At 39.0% G+C, this 16,034-nt stretch overlaps 1 protein-coding gene across 1 annotated transcript in view; it reads left to right on the forward strand.

Moving 5' to 3' along the window:
* emilin1b (elastin microfibril interfacer 1b) overlaps positions 1-12,233 on the forward strand; it is a 59,141-nt gene extending 46,908 nt beyond the window's left edge. Inside the window, exons 10-14 of the mRNA XM_030130849.1 lie at positions 3,281-3,472; positions 7,651-7,767; positions 7,984-8,001; positions 8,148-8,282; positions 10,999-12,233. Of these exons, the coding sequence (XP_029986709.1) occupies positions 3,281-3,472; positions 7,651-7,767; positions 7,984-8,001; positions 8,148-8,282; positions 10,999-11,321 (785 nt within the window). The 3' untranslated portion in view covers positions 11,322-12,233. The remainder of the gene's footprint in view (positions 1-3,280; positions 3,473-7,650; positions 7,768-7,983; positions 8,002-8,147; positions 8,283-10,998) is intronic.
* Positions 12,234-16,034: the final 3,801 nt, after the last annotated feature.

Consider the following 16,034-nt stretch of genomic DNA (forward strand, 5'->3'; position numbering starts at 1 on the left):
GGCAGGTTAAAAAATGTGGACAATGCAGTTGTGTTCACAAAGAGAAAGCAGATCTAAACAGATGGGTTTTGAGTTTGGATTTGAAAAGAGGGAGTGAAGTGATATTTCTGAGCTCCGGTGGCAAGGAGTTCCAGAGCTGGGGAGCAGAGCGGCTGAATGCTCTACACCCCATGGTGGTGAGACGGGCAGAGGGAACAGTGAGGTGGATGGAGGAGGAAGGTCTGAGGGTGTGAGAGGGAGGGGCAACATGAAGGAGGTCAGACAGGTGTGGAGGGGCGAGGTTATGGATGGCCTTGAATGTCATTAGAAGGATTTTAAATTCAATCTGGAACTTAAAGCTCTAACTGCTGATGTGGCATTTCTCACAGCACTTAGTCAAAGTTTGAACATGAACAACCCGCCTCCCTCTAAAGCCCCGCCCACTTCCTCCTCCCTGAGATCTGAGGCTCCTCCTCTTACCTGATATGCGCGGAGGAAGCAGAGGTGGAGGTCTGGTCCGCTTTGGTGTGTCCGTGGACCCCTCCCTCAGTAATCAGATACATCATCCACCTGCCGCGGCTCCTGTTCCATCACTGTGGCACCACGTCTATGGAATGACCTGCCTCTACACCTACGGTCCATGGACTCTGTAGAGAGCTTTAAGAAACACCTCAAAACCCTCCTGTTCAAAAAGGCTTTTTAGTCTCCCACCTGACCCAGGGCCACCATGAACTGATTACACTCTATGTATTCATCATAACGTACTCCATGTGTCCCCCCCCCCCCCCCCAAGTCTCTCTATATCTCTATCGCTCTCTCTTTTCTCCTCCTTTACTCTCTCTCTCTCTCTTTAACCCCAACTGGTCAAGGTAGACAGCCATTCTTCAGGAGTCTGGGTCTGCTCCAGGTTTCTGCCCATGAAAGGGAAGTTTTTCCTCGCCACTGTCACCAATCACAAGTGTTTGCTCCTGAAGGATTCTGTTGGGTCTGTAAACTTAATTTGATTCTGATTTGAATTGATAAAGCACTTTGTGACTCTGTCTGTGAAAAGTGCTCTATAAATAAAATTTACTTACTTACTTACTGACTTAGACCCTGTATTTAAGGGTGTGGTCTGTATTTAAGGGTCTGGTCTGTGCAGTACTGGGTCAGGGTCTTCACTGCACCACAGAGATGAGGCGTCCAGGCAACGGGCGCGCGCACTGTGAACACGTGGCCTCCGCAAATTTTCCGTGGATATTTGAGGTTTCATAGTCCATACATTTATCATCCACATAATCCTACATGTGTGACACCATGTACATGTACCTGTATGAGTCCCACCGTCATAAAAGCTGAGCTTTATGCAGACCTGTTTAGTCCAGTTCATCAGACTTCCAGACTTTTATCTCCATCCTTCATTCATCAGACTCCTGTTTGTTCCCCTTAGTTGTTGTTTCTGTTAATAAATCCGTATTTTCCTTCCACATGTGCATTTGAGTTCTGTCCAAACACATCCTTAAACAGTAGACTGTGGTCAGTGACAGGAGGAGCAGCGCGAGTGAAGCGTCAGATTCAGAGGTACACATATCAGATGTGGAGATGGCGATAATGGATCGGATGCTGGACAGCAGTAATGGATGATTGACAGGAGGCTCAGTCAGGTTCGGCCAATTATTTCATTCGGACCAAATAAAATGATTGGTCAGACTTTTATCAGAAATATATGAGAATTAAACATTTTTGAGTTTCAATACCTGGTGGATTTCTTTTACATTTTAGTTTGACACACACTTATTAGGAGCATTTTAAGATGACAAAAGAAAAGTGTAAAAAAGCCACATCATACGGTAGAGCTTTAACTGGAAGGCAGTGGAGCTGTTGGAGGACAGGAGTGATGTGGTGAGTGGAGGGGGTCCTGGCGATGATGCGAGCAGCAGAGTTCTGAACTAATTGAAGTTTATGGAGGGATTTGTGTGTGAGACCAAAGAGGAGAGTGTTACAGTAATCCAGACGAGAGGTGACAAGACTGTGAACAAGGATAGCAGTGGTATGGGGGGTGAGGGAGGGGCGGAGGCGATTAATGTTACGTAGGTGGAAGTATGCAGACCGAGTGATGTCACTGATGTGGGATTGAAAAGATAGAGTACAGTCGAGGATGACACCCAGACTCTGAACCTGGGAAGGAGTTGATCAAATGTTGGTGTGTTGTATCTTGTGGTCACTTCAGGGCTGTGAATGTTTGTACACATGACAAAGGCTCTAATGGAAACAGAACCATCAGTTCTATTTCAGCTTTTAATTTGTGTTTCTAATGGAAATATTGAAAACAAAGGGTAAATATTTAACCCCTAAAGACTCAAACATCCACTAATGACCAAAATCATCTACTAATCTTAAGTGTTTAAAAGCTGTTGATCCATTAATCCTATCAATACATGTAAATAATTGGTGTAAAATACAGTTAGTCATCTTTTCATGGTCATCAGATATGGCCATATTTGGACGTTCAGAGGCTCCGTATTTACCATAGAAACACCGTCATCTTCAACATTGATTCACCGGTAAAACCCATGGAGTTGGATCAATGACAGTGGATGGACACACTTGATTTTATGTTCAGTTAATGATAGACTTTACTGAAAAAGTCACTTTTTCTTCAGTTTTCTCTGTTTTTGACATAATAACCCTCAACTTAAAGCTATGCTTTTATGAACATCTACATGATCAGTGAAATAAATATGGGAGAATACCTGATTTTCACTGAAAAATGTAAAATATGGAGCATAATATTAGAATAAATGGTGAAAAATCACTTAATAAAGGTTAGAAAGAGAGAAAAATTCATTTGGGAACTGACACGAAAGTAACACTGGGTCTTTATGGGTTAAACTAAGATCAGAAGACTTAAAGCTGATTAAAATATCTGAATTTATCCAATAATGATCAAATGACACCTTTATCCAGTTTGACATTATATGTAAGTGTGTGTGTGTATTTGTATTCATGTACTATACATAAAAAATGACACAACCGCCACTTGAATGTGAAGCCAAAATATTTCTGTTAACCTCTGGTGGAGGTTATAATACAGAGCTTTTGACTTTTGATTGAAATATATACATAGATTAGATTAAATAGAACTTCATTGATCCTTTGAGGAGAGCCCTCAGGAAAATGGGGAAATATATGTGCAATATTATGTGTGAAAGAAGGTGTTTCTGCCCGGTTTCAATCTCTATATATTGTATTTAGTTATTGTCTGGTGTGTGTTCATTTCATCTTTGTTCATACTGTCTGTGTTTGTGTGTTCCACTTCCAGGACTAAACCGTCACGTGTCCACTCTGTGGTCATGTGTCTCAGGTATGAATGACACGATCATTCGTCATGGAGGAATCCTCGACTTTATTCAGAACAACCAGGATGACGTCCACACCCGGATGAAGAACCTGAACTCCAGTCTGAACCATGTCCTGAAAGACCTGCAGAGCCTGTCAGAGCACGACCTGACCGGTGAGTCTGCTTACCCTCTGTTCTGTTGTACTCTAATGGTTGGATTCTGTTCCACTAAACCAGGGCTGTCAAACTCATTTCAGTTCAGTTCCACATTCAGCCCAATTTGATCTGCAGTGGGCCGGACCAGTAAAATAATAACAGTGAAAAAAGGAAAATTATATTATGATCAGGTTTACATCTACAAAGTTTCCTTAAAAATCTGAATAACACGAACAACTTGAATTGCCTTAAGAAAAACAAGTGCAATTTTAACAATATTCTGCCTCGGTTTATCAGTTTATCATTTACACATGTGCATTATGATCGCACAGAACATTTAATAACAGGCAGAATATTGGTAAAATTGCATCTACTTTCCTTAAGACATTTCCGTGTGTTCATATTTGTTCAGGTTATTCACATTTTTAGTAAAAGTATAGTTTGGTAATGTGAACATTTTCATGTAATTGTACTTTTTTACAGCAAAAAAACAAAGAGAACATTTAGGGTTATCATTATTTATAGGTTATAATGATAATATTTTACTGGTTCTGACCCACTTGAAATCTAATTGGACTGTATGTGTCTGTATGTGGAACCTGAATTAAAATGATTTTGACACCACTGATTGTTAATATCTTCAGTGTAATTTTTGCATTTTACAAATTCATCCCGCAGGCCGGATTGGATCCTTTGGCGGGCCGGATTTGGCCCCGGGCCACATGTTTGACACCTGTGCACTAAACAAACACATATACAGCATGAAGTATTCCGTTTTTTCTCAGATCATGTTGTTTGTTTCTATCACTCCAGTTTATTCAGCTGTTAAGGATGTTTAACTTTATCTTTGGTTAATGTCGATAATGACATAAACAAGTGAACTGGCATGTAAAAATATGAAAAACGATTAAAAAAAAACAGTGGCAAAAAAGCTCTGATTATTAATATTGTTGCAGTTAGGATCATATAAATGAAACCAAGTCATAACTGAGACAAGAGTGTATCAAGACCAAGAAAAGACAGAGACCAGACTAGATACACAGCAAGGACTTGATATTAATGATTCATAGATGATAGAATTTATAGATATTACAGACTGATATGGTATAAGGCTTGAGATTTTGTCAGTAAAGCATGAAGCAGCCTGTGGAAAGATGAATCAAGAATTGGCAAAATGTGTAACAGAAAACAAACTGCAAAGGACTGCATTCAGCAAAGTACCGATGTTCACAATTAAATAAGAAAATGTGCAAGAAATGAAGTGATATCCTTGCAGCGGAGTCGTCTTTGTTCAAGACAAGTCAAAATGCACCTGAGGTTGATAAAAGACCAAGACCTTTAAGAAGTAGTCCTGAAAATGGTCTCAAGACTAAGACTAATCTTTAGTACCACCATTTCAATCAATCAATCAAATTTTATTTATATAGCGTCAAATCATAACAAAAGTTCTCTCATAACACTTTACATATGGAGTTGGTCGAAACCAGACTGTAAGCCAGTTTACAGAAACCAACAGAATCCTCCAGGAGCAAACACTAGTGAGTGGAGACAGAGGAAAGAAAAAGTACCTTTAACAGCAGAAACCTGGAGCAGAACCAGACTGAGGAGGATGGACGAGTGACAGGACCAGTTGGGGTCAAATTAAAAGCTTTGGGAAATGTATCCAGATGCCATTGATTCTCCCCCAGTTCTGTGTATTTATTCTATTACAGAAATAGCCCATGTTTTGCTCATATTCCAATCAGATCTGTAAAAAACTGAACTTCCAACTTGATATCATTGATACTGATTTATTGGATCAATCCACTTCCTATTTGTTATAATAGGAAAATTTTTCAAAGTGGCACCAAATCCAGAATCAGATCCGGATCAAAATAATTTCAATCCCTTGTGTTGACATCATCATACAGAAGCTGTATACCAGGTTTGAAGTCAATCAGAACTGGAGTTTGGGAGAAGAAGACGATTGAAATGTTTTCCTCATAAGAGCCCATGGGAAATTTTCCGTAAGTTCCCGGATCCAGAAGAAGATCCTGATCAGCATGTGGACATTATGTTTGGGTCATCTCCCCATCAGGGCTGGACTGGAGACATTTACACTGGATATCATTTATATTTACTGAGTTATTGCATCCATCCACTTCCTATCTCTGATAATGGGGACATTTTTCAAAGTTGCACCAAATCCAGAATCAGATCCGGATCCAAATATTTTCACTAACTTTTGTTGACATCATCATAAAGAAGCTGTATACCAAGTTTGAAGTCAATTGGAATTGTAGTTTCGGAGAAGAAGACGATTGAAAGTTTCGTAACAGACAACAGATGACAGATGACGACGACGACGCTGGACGCCGCATGACGACAATATCTCACGGCCTGTCGGCCGATAAGCTAAACACCAGAACAAAGGTCCATGACTGTTAATACTACTACTATAAATACAAGTACTAACAGTGGATATACTACTATTACAACAGTTAGTACAAATACTATAAACCTCTACCATCTATGGAACTATATAATAAACACTGTCATAACTATATGGATAAGTGAGTGATGACGATGAAGGAGGAGAGAGGCAGGACCACAGCAGCAGGTCCAGAGATGATCCAGGGAAAACTTATACTTGACTTATAGTCTTTTAAAATAGTCCCATGTTTTGAGCTGTTGTTGTGTCCTCCAGCATTAACAGATCAATGTGATCATTTTACAACTGAAAGTGAAATATTCACAGGATCAGTGAGTATTCCTGGAAAATGAACACTATGTTGTTTTGTTTTGTAGGCCCGGTGCTGCTGAGCAGAGGTTTGAATTTATCTGAAACTCACTAACTACTGAGCCAGGGGGGGTCTGTGATGCTAAAACAGGTCCCAGGTCTATCTGACATGTTTATTTGTCGCCCTATGTACCGAATTCTCTATGTCAGGTTTGGATAAAACTGGCAACAATTTTAAGACGTGATGCTTCTTCTGATTCTACTAGATTCATCTTTTTAATCTAAGTGTAAACATGTGAGACAGACTTGGACATCAGGAGTCTCCTCCGTCTGTGGGTCCAAGGACGACTCCAAATATAGATAATTGATCATAGGTGGACTTTGACTCTTCTGTACGTTGACCCCTCTGGCTCTGTTTGTGTCAGATCACCAGTGTTTTAATTGCTTTTGAAGAACACAGCAGGTCTAACTTCATGTTCTCACACTGTAACCAAACAGGATTTACTGATCCCATCCCCGTTTCTGTCTTTATTTTATCTGTATTAACACACTAGCCGTATGTATGTATTCAGTGTGCTAAATGCTGCAGCTGTTTGCTGTTGATAGTTTTGTGACTGTGTCTTTGTTGATCGTTTAACCCTACATTTTCAGATAGTATTTGGCAGCGGTTGTCTTTGCTTCATTGTTTTATATCACATCAAAAAAACAGAGAGTGATGTGATGATGTGGCAAACATGAACACTGATTCACAAAATCATATTGAAGTGAAAAGATTTATGAGAAACAGTTTGTGACAAAAACCTTTGTAATTAACTTTGGCTTCTCTGACGATCAGTATGTGACTTTAACCCATAAAGACCCAGTCCTGCTTTTGTGGCCGTTCCCAAATGATATTTTCTCTCATTTAACCTTCGTAAGTGATTTATCTCCATTTATTATGATATCCTCATTTTGCTTTTTTTTGTACTGTAAATCATGCATTTTCCTTTATATAATTTCCTATATTTAATTTAGATGTTCGTAAAAGCGCAGAGTAGACTCAAAGGTTATTATATCAAAACAGAGAAAACTGAAGAAATAGTGACTTTTTCATTAAATCTATCATTAACTGAACATAAAAACAAGTATCTCCGTCCACTGTCATTGATCCAACTCCTTGAGTTTTACTGGTGAATCAGTGTTGTAGAAGATGACGGTGTTTCCGTGTTCACTACGGAGCCTCTGAACGTCCAAATGTGTCATATCTGATGACCATGAAAAGATGAAGAACTGTATTTTACACCAATTATTTACATGTATTGACCAGATTAGTGGTTCAACAGTTATTAAATATTTTAGATGAGTAGATGCTTTTGTCCGGTGGATGTTTGGGTCTTTATGGGTTAAAACAGACTAAAACTCTGCCAGAGCTTCTGCTGACTTCATGTTAAATGTTACGGTGAGGTCAGGGTTCACTGACACCTGTCCATTCTCACAGGCTTACCTGGACCTCCTGGACCTCCAGGAGAGAGGGGCTTCAATGGGCTGCCAGGTCCCAGGGGACCTCCAGGTTTACCAGGACGACAGGGAGACAGCGGGCCTCGAGGCCTACCAGGTACCACCCCAAATACACATTTATACATGTCAGTAAAATACAGCAAGGGCAGATCAGAGACAGAGGATCTGAGATTTAAAATGAACACTAATGTCCTCCGTACATCAAGTCAATTAAAAGACTGCTACTTTTTACTCCATTACTTTGATTTTATTTGTGTTTTCTATTGTTCTGCTTTTTTTGACCTTTTCTCATGACTGCTTTCTTTTGTTTCAGGTCCCAAAGGTGAAACAGGTGTGTATTATCTGAAGAATAATGATTAATAAAGTGAAATGAATGAAAATACTTGGCCCTGGCTGACTTTATCAGTGGCTATAACCACTTTTAGGTTGAAAAAGAAGCATCTCTAACAGTGTGGGGTTTTTTTGTTTTTTTTTCAGGTTTGCCTGGTATTGATGCTCATGTACCCAAACTGTCCTTCTCTGCTGCCCTCACCGTTCCCATGGAGAGAGCTGGAACCATCATCTTTGACAAGGTCTTCGTCAATGAAGGAGACTTCTATGACCCTAGAACAGGTGATTACAATACTTATAAACCTTTTATATTTACCATGTCTTAGTACTAATTATTATTCCAAAGGCTAGCTAGCCTGCTAATTGGGTCATTCAGCATCAATATGAAATAGGGTGGTCCAACAATCCTGGTAAAAAATACAGTTACAGATAACCTCAATTCGAACCCTGCATTAGGTTTTGGCATTCAAAAGATGATTTAGGAAAAAAATTTGGAAGAAAAAGATGTTTTAGAGGATGCACAAGTTGCTGGAAGTTTCCTGGAAATGGACTAATTGTTCATTTTCAGCATAGCCGAGCTGAGCTGTAAGAGAAGAGCAGAACTATCAGAACCAAGGTTTGAGGGATTCAGCAAGAAATATATGGATGAAGTAAGAGCGCCCACATCTGTGGAACTGGAGTGTAGAACTGCTTGTGGTCCATTCTGTGACTCCAGTGTGACACCAGAGCAGAAGCAGCTGATGGTGGACAACCTGATGTTAAATGCAGGTTCTGTGGGTTCCACTAAAGCGTTGGGATGTCCTTAATCCATCAGATTGTGAAGGGAAGCAGATCAGGGCTTTTGTCCCCACCAGCACCATGCGTTTGTTTGAGCCTTTGGATCTGCCACAAACATTCTGAACAGTTCCTCCAGTAGACTGGGCTGATGATGCAGACTTTCAGAAGGAGGAGAAAACTGGGCATTCCACTAAAGTTGTCACTGATGTCACCGACAGAGGGGCGGAGCTTATTCCAGACTTCAACTGTAGCCGAACAACAAATGCACATCACAAACAGTACTGGCAACAAGTTGTCAAAGAACACAGGAACATTTTTGGTCATTTCAGTAAACCAACAGTGGTTGAGGACTTTCTAAGGAACATTTTTATGCCAGTTACAGTTTGATTTTGAGAATAAAATTACAAATTCTTCTAATCTGCTTTATTCATTTGGCTAGTTCTTTTATAGTATATAGAACAATCTGCACGTGTCTTGTGCAACCTCTAAATATTAATTCATTTGCATAAAATTTGGGCCGAAGTAATTTGACCAGATATGGAACCAAATGCAGGGTTCGAATCCAGAGAATCTGAAAAAAAATGTTTTGGACCACCCTAGTATGAAATGACTGTATTGTATTACTATAACTGTATTAAGATGAAGCTGGTGATGTTGAACAAAAACTGTCCTATTTAGTAACAGAATTAAGTTACATGACTTAAGTCAGACATAATTGACCATTTTTAGGATTTGGTTACTTGACTTACGTGATTTACACTGATCAAAGACTGACTTCATTTGGTGTGGTTTGATGTAATACTAATGACAGCAGTGGTTAAAGAAGTATCAGTTATTTCAGTAAAATATGATCCTATCCTATCATAATATGATCCAGTCCACTACAAGTAAATGTACTGTATTAGAGCGTTTAGATCTATAGGTCTGTATTTTACCTTCAGAGCTTCAGTCTCTGCATTTGTTCATTTGAGAGGCCTGTAGAATAGATCATCTAAAGTTCATATGACCTGACTCATCACGTGCTTGAACTGAATATTGACTTTGCTTGTTCTCGTTGGCTCTTATCAGGGATCCACAGAAAGTTAGGACGAGTTTAAAGATTAAGACTGTAGACCATGTGACTTGCTCCCACCTCTTGTTATTATTGTGGTTGCTCAGAAAGTTAACATTAGCTTGGTGAGTCTCACTTGTGTTTCCGCTGCTCTACTTCCTCATTTCTCACACATCTCAAAGACAAAGACTGTCAAAGAGTCCCAGCAGGTCGACAAAGAAGGAATCTACCAATGGAAACGTCGATTGCAAAAGTGTTTAGACTCTAATGGAGCTTCTGTAGAAAAATTATTTAGTTATTTTGATAAGCTTTTTATTATATTGTCTGAGAACTTTTTGACTCTCCCTCATATGTTATTTCTTTGTCCAAGAAGCCAGGATGGTGATGGACAAAACGACAACTGAGAGTTGGAAATGTTATAGTCCACTGGTGTTGTACAGTCCATGTTGCTTTTTTTTTCTGCCAAAGTCTGAGGTTTTTTTCTGCAGGAGAAAACACTTTAAAATGAATCTGATAGGTCCAAGTGCTGCAGAATGTGTGATCTGTCCACAGCTTTCTGCTCTTACACCAGTGGTTCCCAAGCTTTTTTGGCTCGTGACCCCATTTTAACATCACAAATTTCTGGCAACCCCAGACATTCAAAAGGGAGACATTTTTTTTGCTAAAATTAATTGGATTTTGATCATGTAATAGTTTGCTATACTATGTTGCAAATAAACATTAATTTTAGACCACATTTAGTTTATATAATGTATATTATTATGGACAGAGGCAGTAAATCCAGGTGTAGATTACTGCACAAAGGCTCAGGATCTGTCCAGTCAGTCCAGCTGGGATTTACAAGGAGGACAATTAATACTGAACAAACAAGAACTGAAACTATGAATTATGAAAGAGCTGCAGCATCTGAAACTGACCACAGTGAACATGTGACACAGAAACAGAACCACAGTGCTGCAGTTTCACAACCACAGTTTGTCATGTCTGTTATGGATTGAGATTGTCTCTCTCAACTCATCATATATTTCTTTATTAGTCATTTTTTGTAATTATTTTTATCAATTACTACAAATTTCAGGCGACCTCATTTGAATTCCAGGTGAGCCCATGTGGGGTCCCGACCCCAGGGTTGAAAAACACTGTCTTACACTCTGAATCTGTCGTCCTCAGGCATTTTCACAGCCCCTGTCGATGGGCGATACTTCTTCAGCGCCATCCTGACGGGCCATAAGAACGAGAAGATAGAGGCGGTTCTGTCCAAATCCAACTATGGCATGGCCCGGGTGGACTCCGGGGGCTACCAACCAGAGGGTCTGGAAAACAACCCCGTGGCTGAGGCTAAAACTCCTCCCGGCTCACTGGCCGTCTTCAACATCATCCTGCCTCTGCAGAGCCGGGACACGGTCTGCATCGACCTGGTGATGGGGAAACTGGCCCACTCTGTGGAGCCGCTCACCATCTTCAACGGGATGCTGCTCTACGAAGACATGTGATGACTTCACAAGAAACGAAACGACGAGGCCACAGATCCTGAATGAACCACTTTATGAATCATGACAAAGCCACAGGAAGCAGGGCCATTAAAGAATGATCCAGAAGTAATCCGGAAATACTTCTGTCCTGAACAGACTTATGCAAATTAGTTCTACTGCTAATGAAATTCACGTCACGCCACGTATGAAAGACAGAAGGAGTCAGTTTGTTGCTCGACTGTTGTCATCCAGTCAGCTGATCAGATGTGGTGACATAATGTGACAAAACCCTTAACCTGACCGCTGACCTGCCTCTAGCGCTTCCACTGATGCTTGAAACCTTTAAAGGACATTAGCGGGGCTCCTGTTGTGAACTTTTACAATATTAACGTTTACAGACTGAGAGACTTATCAGCAGAGAGAAGAGGCCACTAAAACCTGAAAGGGGCAGGACTTCGATCAGGACAGTACCTGATGGTGTGAACTGTAGATGCGTTTCCTGTCTCTGGATCAAAGGACTGGACAGACAGATCGCGGTTATTAAGCCCCGCCCCCCAGCAGGTCAGAATAAAACACACTGTCATTGCAACATATGACAGTGTAATATTAAATAAAAACAATGAATGCTTTTTGCTCTGAAGCTTTATCAAAGCAGAATGTGTATTCAGAGAGATATGACGTGTTTAATTTCACATTGTGAATGTTTTATATAAGCTGCACCTTTATTGTTTTAATGGTGATGTCATGTCCTGTCTGTTGTTAATCCAATTGTCACAAACTTTCATTTTAATGGACAAATGTTAAAGGACGATGCTGACCATTTTATGTAGTTTCAGTAAATAAATCCCATTAACAGAACAGGAATAACACAATAATTTGGCTCAGTTACTCAAGTAAAACACCAGACTGAAAATACTGCATTTCAACTGGAAGAGGTTAGTTTGAACCGAAAAAAGTACTTCAGTAGGGTCCCATCCACAGTCAGTGTTTTATCTGCAGTAGCAGGTAGCATGTCTAGAGTTTGTGAAGCAGAAAGGAGTCATTTAATGGACAAAAGCCGAAAAAAAGCTCATCTAAAGAATCAGTGTCAGTTTAACTCGGTGGTTTCCAACCTTTTTTGGCTCATGACCCCATGTTAACATCACAAATTTCTGGCGACCCCAGACATTCAAAACTGAGACTTTTTTTTTTCTAAAATAATTTTTTACAAATAAATGTTGATTTTAGACGATATTTAGTCTATATAATTTATATTATTATAGACAGAGGCAGAAAATCCAGGCGTAGATTACTGCACAAAGTGAGAATTTGATTTTCCTTGGTCTGTCCAGCTGTGATTTACAAGTCTGACAATTAATACTGAACAAACAAGAACTGAAACTATGAATTATGAAAGAGCTGCAGCATCTGAAACTGACCACAATGAACATTTGACACAAACAGAACCACAGTGCTGCAGTTTCAGACTTACAGTCTGTCATGTCTGTTATGGATTGTTATTGTCTCTCAACTCATCATATATTATTTTATTAGTAATTTTTAAAAAAAGGTTTATTAATTGTTAGAAATTTCAGGTGACCCCCATTTGAATTCCAGGTGACCCCACGTGGGGTGGTGACCCTAAGGTTGAAAAACACTGGTTTAAGTGTATGCAGTATATTGAATATTTTCAACTCTTTACCCTCCGATTAAATAGTCATTTGGGAGGATTGAATCTATTACATGTCTCAAGTCGTCACCATTTGACAGAAACAGCACAACTTTATCTCACAAAAAAAAGTTGAAAGACAGTATATTAAGTCCAAATTAACCAACTAGAAATTCACGTTTGTTCATAGAGTCCAGTGGCTTTGAAAAGACAGTGACATAAATAACTGTTAATATAATCACTGTTTCAGCTCTTCATCAGAAAGGGTTGTCTTTAATGATATTGGTTTTGGGTATTTTTTTAGGTTGGACTTTTTTCGGTAATTAAATTCTTACATTTTTTGTCTTTTTTTTTTATCATTGCCACAGTTAAATGTAGGTTTGGTCTGCAGTCTACGCTATGAACCATCTACTATAGACAACACACTGACTATGGATAGGTACTTCATACAGACCAAGTTGAAAAAATATGAACTATCTCTTCCAGTAAAAGCATTTATCAGTATAATTGGGTTTTTTAGACCTCTTGCTTTCGGTCCTGACAAACTTCAAGAGCCAACATAATCCAGACCGTCGTCTTTGCTCCTGCATCCACACACGTCCATAGCTGAGTGTACAGATGCACTACTGTCCTGAGTTTGGCCTTGATGGGACGAACCAGTGCAATGTGAAGCTGCAGCAGGACACAAAGGAACATGCCTTACATTCCAAGAAGCCTCTGTCTGCCTCTGAACTTCCCCTGCCTCCTTCCCTACAGTTACTGCTATGCTGCTACATCCCCATTTTATGACAGCTGTAGCCTCCTGTGTTGTCTTTGCATATTTTTAGTGTGTTTTTACACATTAAGTTAACCCTCCAGTATCCAGGTGTGCCTTTTAGGCACACTTTGCACTTCGATTAAAAAAACTTCATATTTTTCACAATTTAAATCAGGTTAGAATTCAAAAGTTGTTCATTTTTGCATGATCTTTAAAATTCTGTCCACCAACTCAAATGTGCACATTGTAAACAAAAGAAAATGACCAGACTAGCATCTGTCTGCCAAGTGTGCATAAAACGCACTATTTCTAACATTTGATCTGTATGATTAGGGCTGACCTGGATTTACAAAAATCAAATCAAATTAGAGCAGAAAAATAAATCAATATATAATATTTAATAGTTTGATTTATAGGTGTGCATTTTACGCACACTTGGTGACAGATGTTAGTATTTTTGAACATTTGACCTAGCACCAAAAATAATCATGCAAATTAACCAGTGTTGGAGTTAATCATTGACATATGCCAGGATGAAAAAATCAAATAATATGTGATCCACTTTTTAATTAGTATCTTGAAAAAAATTTTTTTGTTTTGTTTTTTGCATCCAAAAAAAAAAAGAGGTTTGTTTCCATTACAAACACGGCATTTAAAGGGTTAAAAATGTGACAGTTATTGAGTATTTGGTATTTTCATTTACAGCTCAAGTTGATGAAACAGAAAAAAGTGTAAAAATTAAAAACAAACTGTAAGGGTCTTGGTGGACGGGGTACCACAGGGCTAATGTGCTCTGGTCCAAATCAGTTGGTCAGTTTGTAAACCTGTCTCCCTTTTGGTTTACTTCTTTTTCCAATTAGAAAAAAAATCCCAAACTCCATGTGAGGATGTTTTGTCCTCTTATTGGTCATGTGTCCGAGCCAAGAGCAGTTCTTCCGAGTGGAATCCGTCTGTGTTAGTTTGACGTACGTGGTACCTGTCAGTTTTTCTTCTAAACTGACATGAAGCACGTGCACCCAACATGGCAATATTTCAGTGACAACGGTGTTTGGTTTGATTAGGATGTACTTAAGTAAGTTAAGTTACCTTTAAATTCAGTGCAATAGGTGGATAATGCATGCATCGGCTCCGTTTGACTTACTCATCATTTTCAGGTGCACATTATGTGAATGTAAAGTTCTATGATGGTTTCATGGAACTGGTGATGGTTGAAGTGGTTGGTGTTCACAGCTGGACAAACTCCTCCAGACATCACTTATCATCCTTACATATACTGAGTGAAGAACATGATAAACAGTATTCCTTTAAAAGAGTAGATATTACTATATGGAATTCTTGTTCTATGAGAGGCTTTATTTTTATTTCTCATGTAAATGTCATTTTTACACTTCAGACTCTTCTATAGATGAAAAACTTTCAGTCATTTCAAGTAAACACAAGTCAACAACTAACTGTGTTTTTGGTGTTGTGAACACAAAGGATCAAGTTTAGGATGATTCTGTAAAGAATTCCTTCGTGACCTTATTCCAAACCGTTGTCGTCCGCAGATAGAGCACACACACAGCATGAACCTGCACATGTGTGGACTCCACCAAAGTCCGCTGGACCTGAGGGGTCACCAGCCTGTTGTCATGGGCTCTGAATGGACTGTTTTCAATATAACTAATAAAGACATTTCCATCTAGATCTCCTTCTCCATCTGCCTTACCTTTTATTTCTGACAGTGTGCACAGGACCAGAATATAACACAATGGACCAAAGTGCATTTAGTTATGAACTGCAGCTTCTAGAGCAGGGCTGTCAAACTCATGTTAGTTCAGTTCCACATTCAGCCCAGGACCAGTCAAATAATAACAGTGAAAAAAGTACAACTATATTATGATCAGGTTTACATCTACAAAGTTTTCTTAAAAATCTGAATAACATGAACAACTTGAATTGTCTTCAGAAAAACCAGTGCAATTTTAACAATATTCTGCCTCGGTTGTTCATATTTGCTCAGGTTATTCACATTTTTTGTAAAAGTATAGTTTGGTAATATAAACATTTTCATTTAATTGTACTTTTTTATTTTTATTTATTTATTTATTAATTTTATTTAACCTTTATTTAACCAGGAAAAAGATCCCATTGAGATTAAGAACTTCTTTTCCAAGGGAGTCCTGGTCAAGAGGCAGCATGAAACACAACACACAGTTACAACAAACACTTACATCATACAGTTACAAGATACAGTCATTTACAGGACAAGTCAACCAGTGAAAAACACATGCAAGTCATTGACTTATTAATGACTTGTATTACACCAAAAAAAAAAGGGAAAATTTGG

Source organism: Sphaeramia orbicularis, chromosome 3 (genome assembly GCF_902148855.1).
Source record: "Sphaeramia orbicularis chromosome 3, fSphaOr1.1, whole genome shotgun sequence".
Classification (NCBI taxonomy): Eukaryota; Metazoa; Chordata; class Actinopteri; order Kurtiformes; family Apogonidae; genus Sphaeramia; species Sphaeramia orbicularis.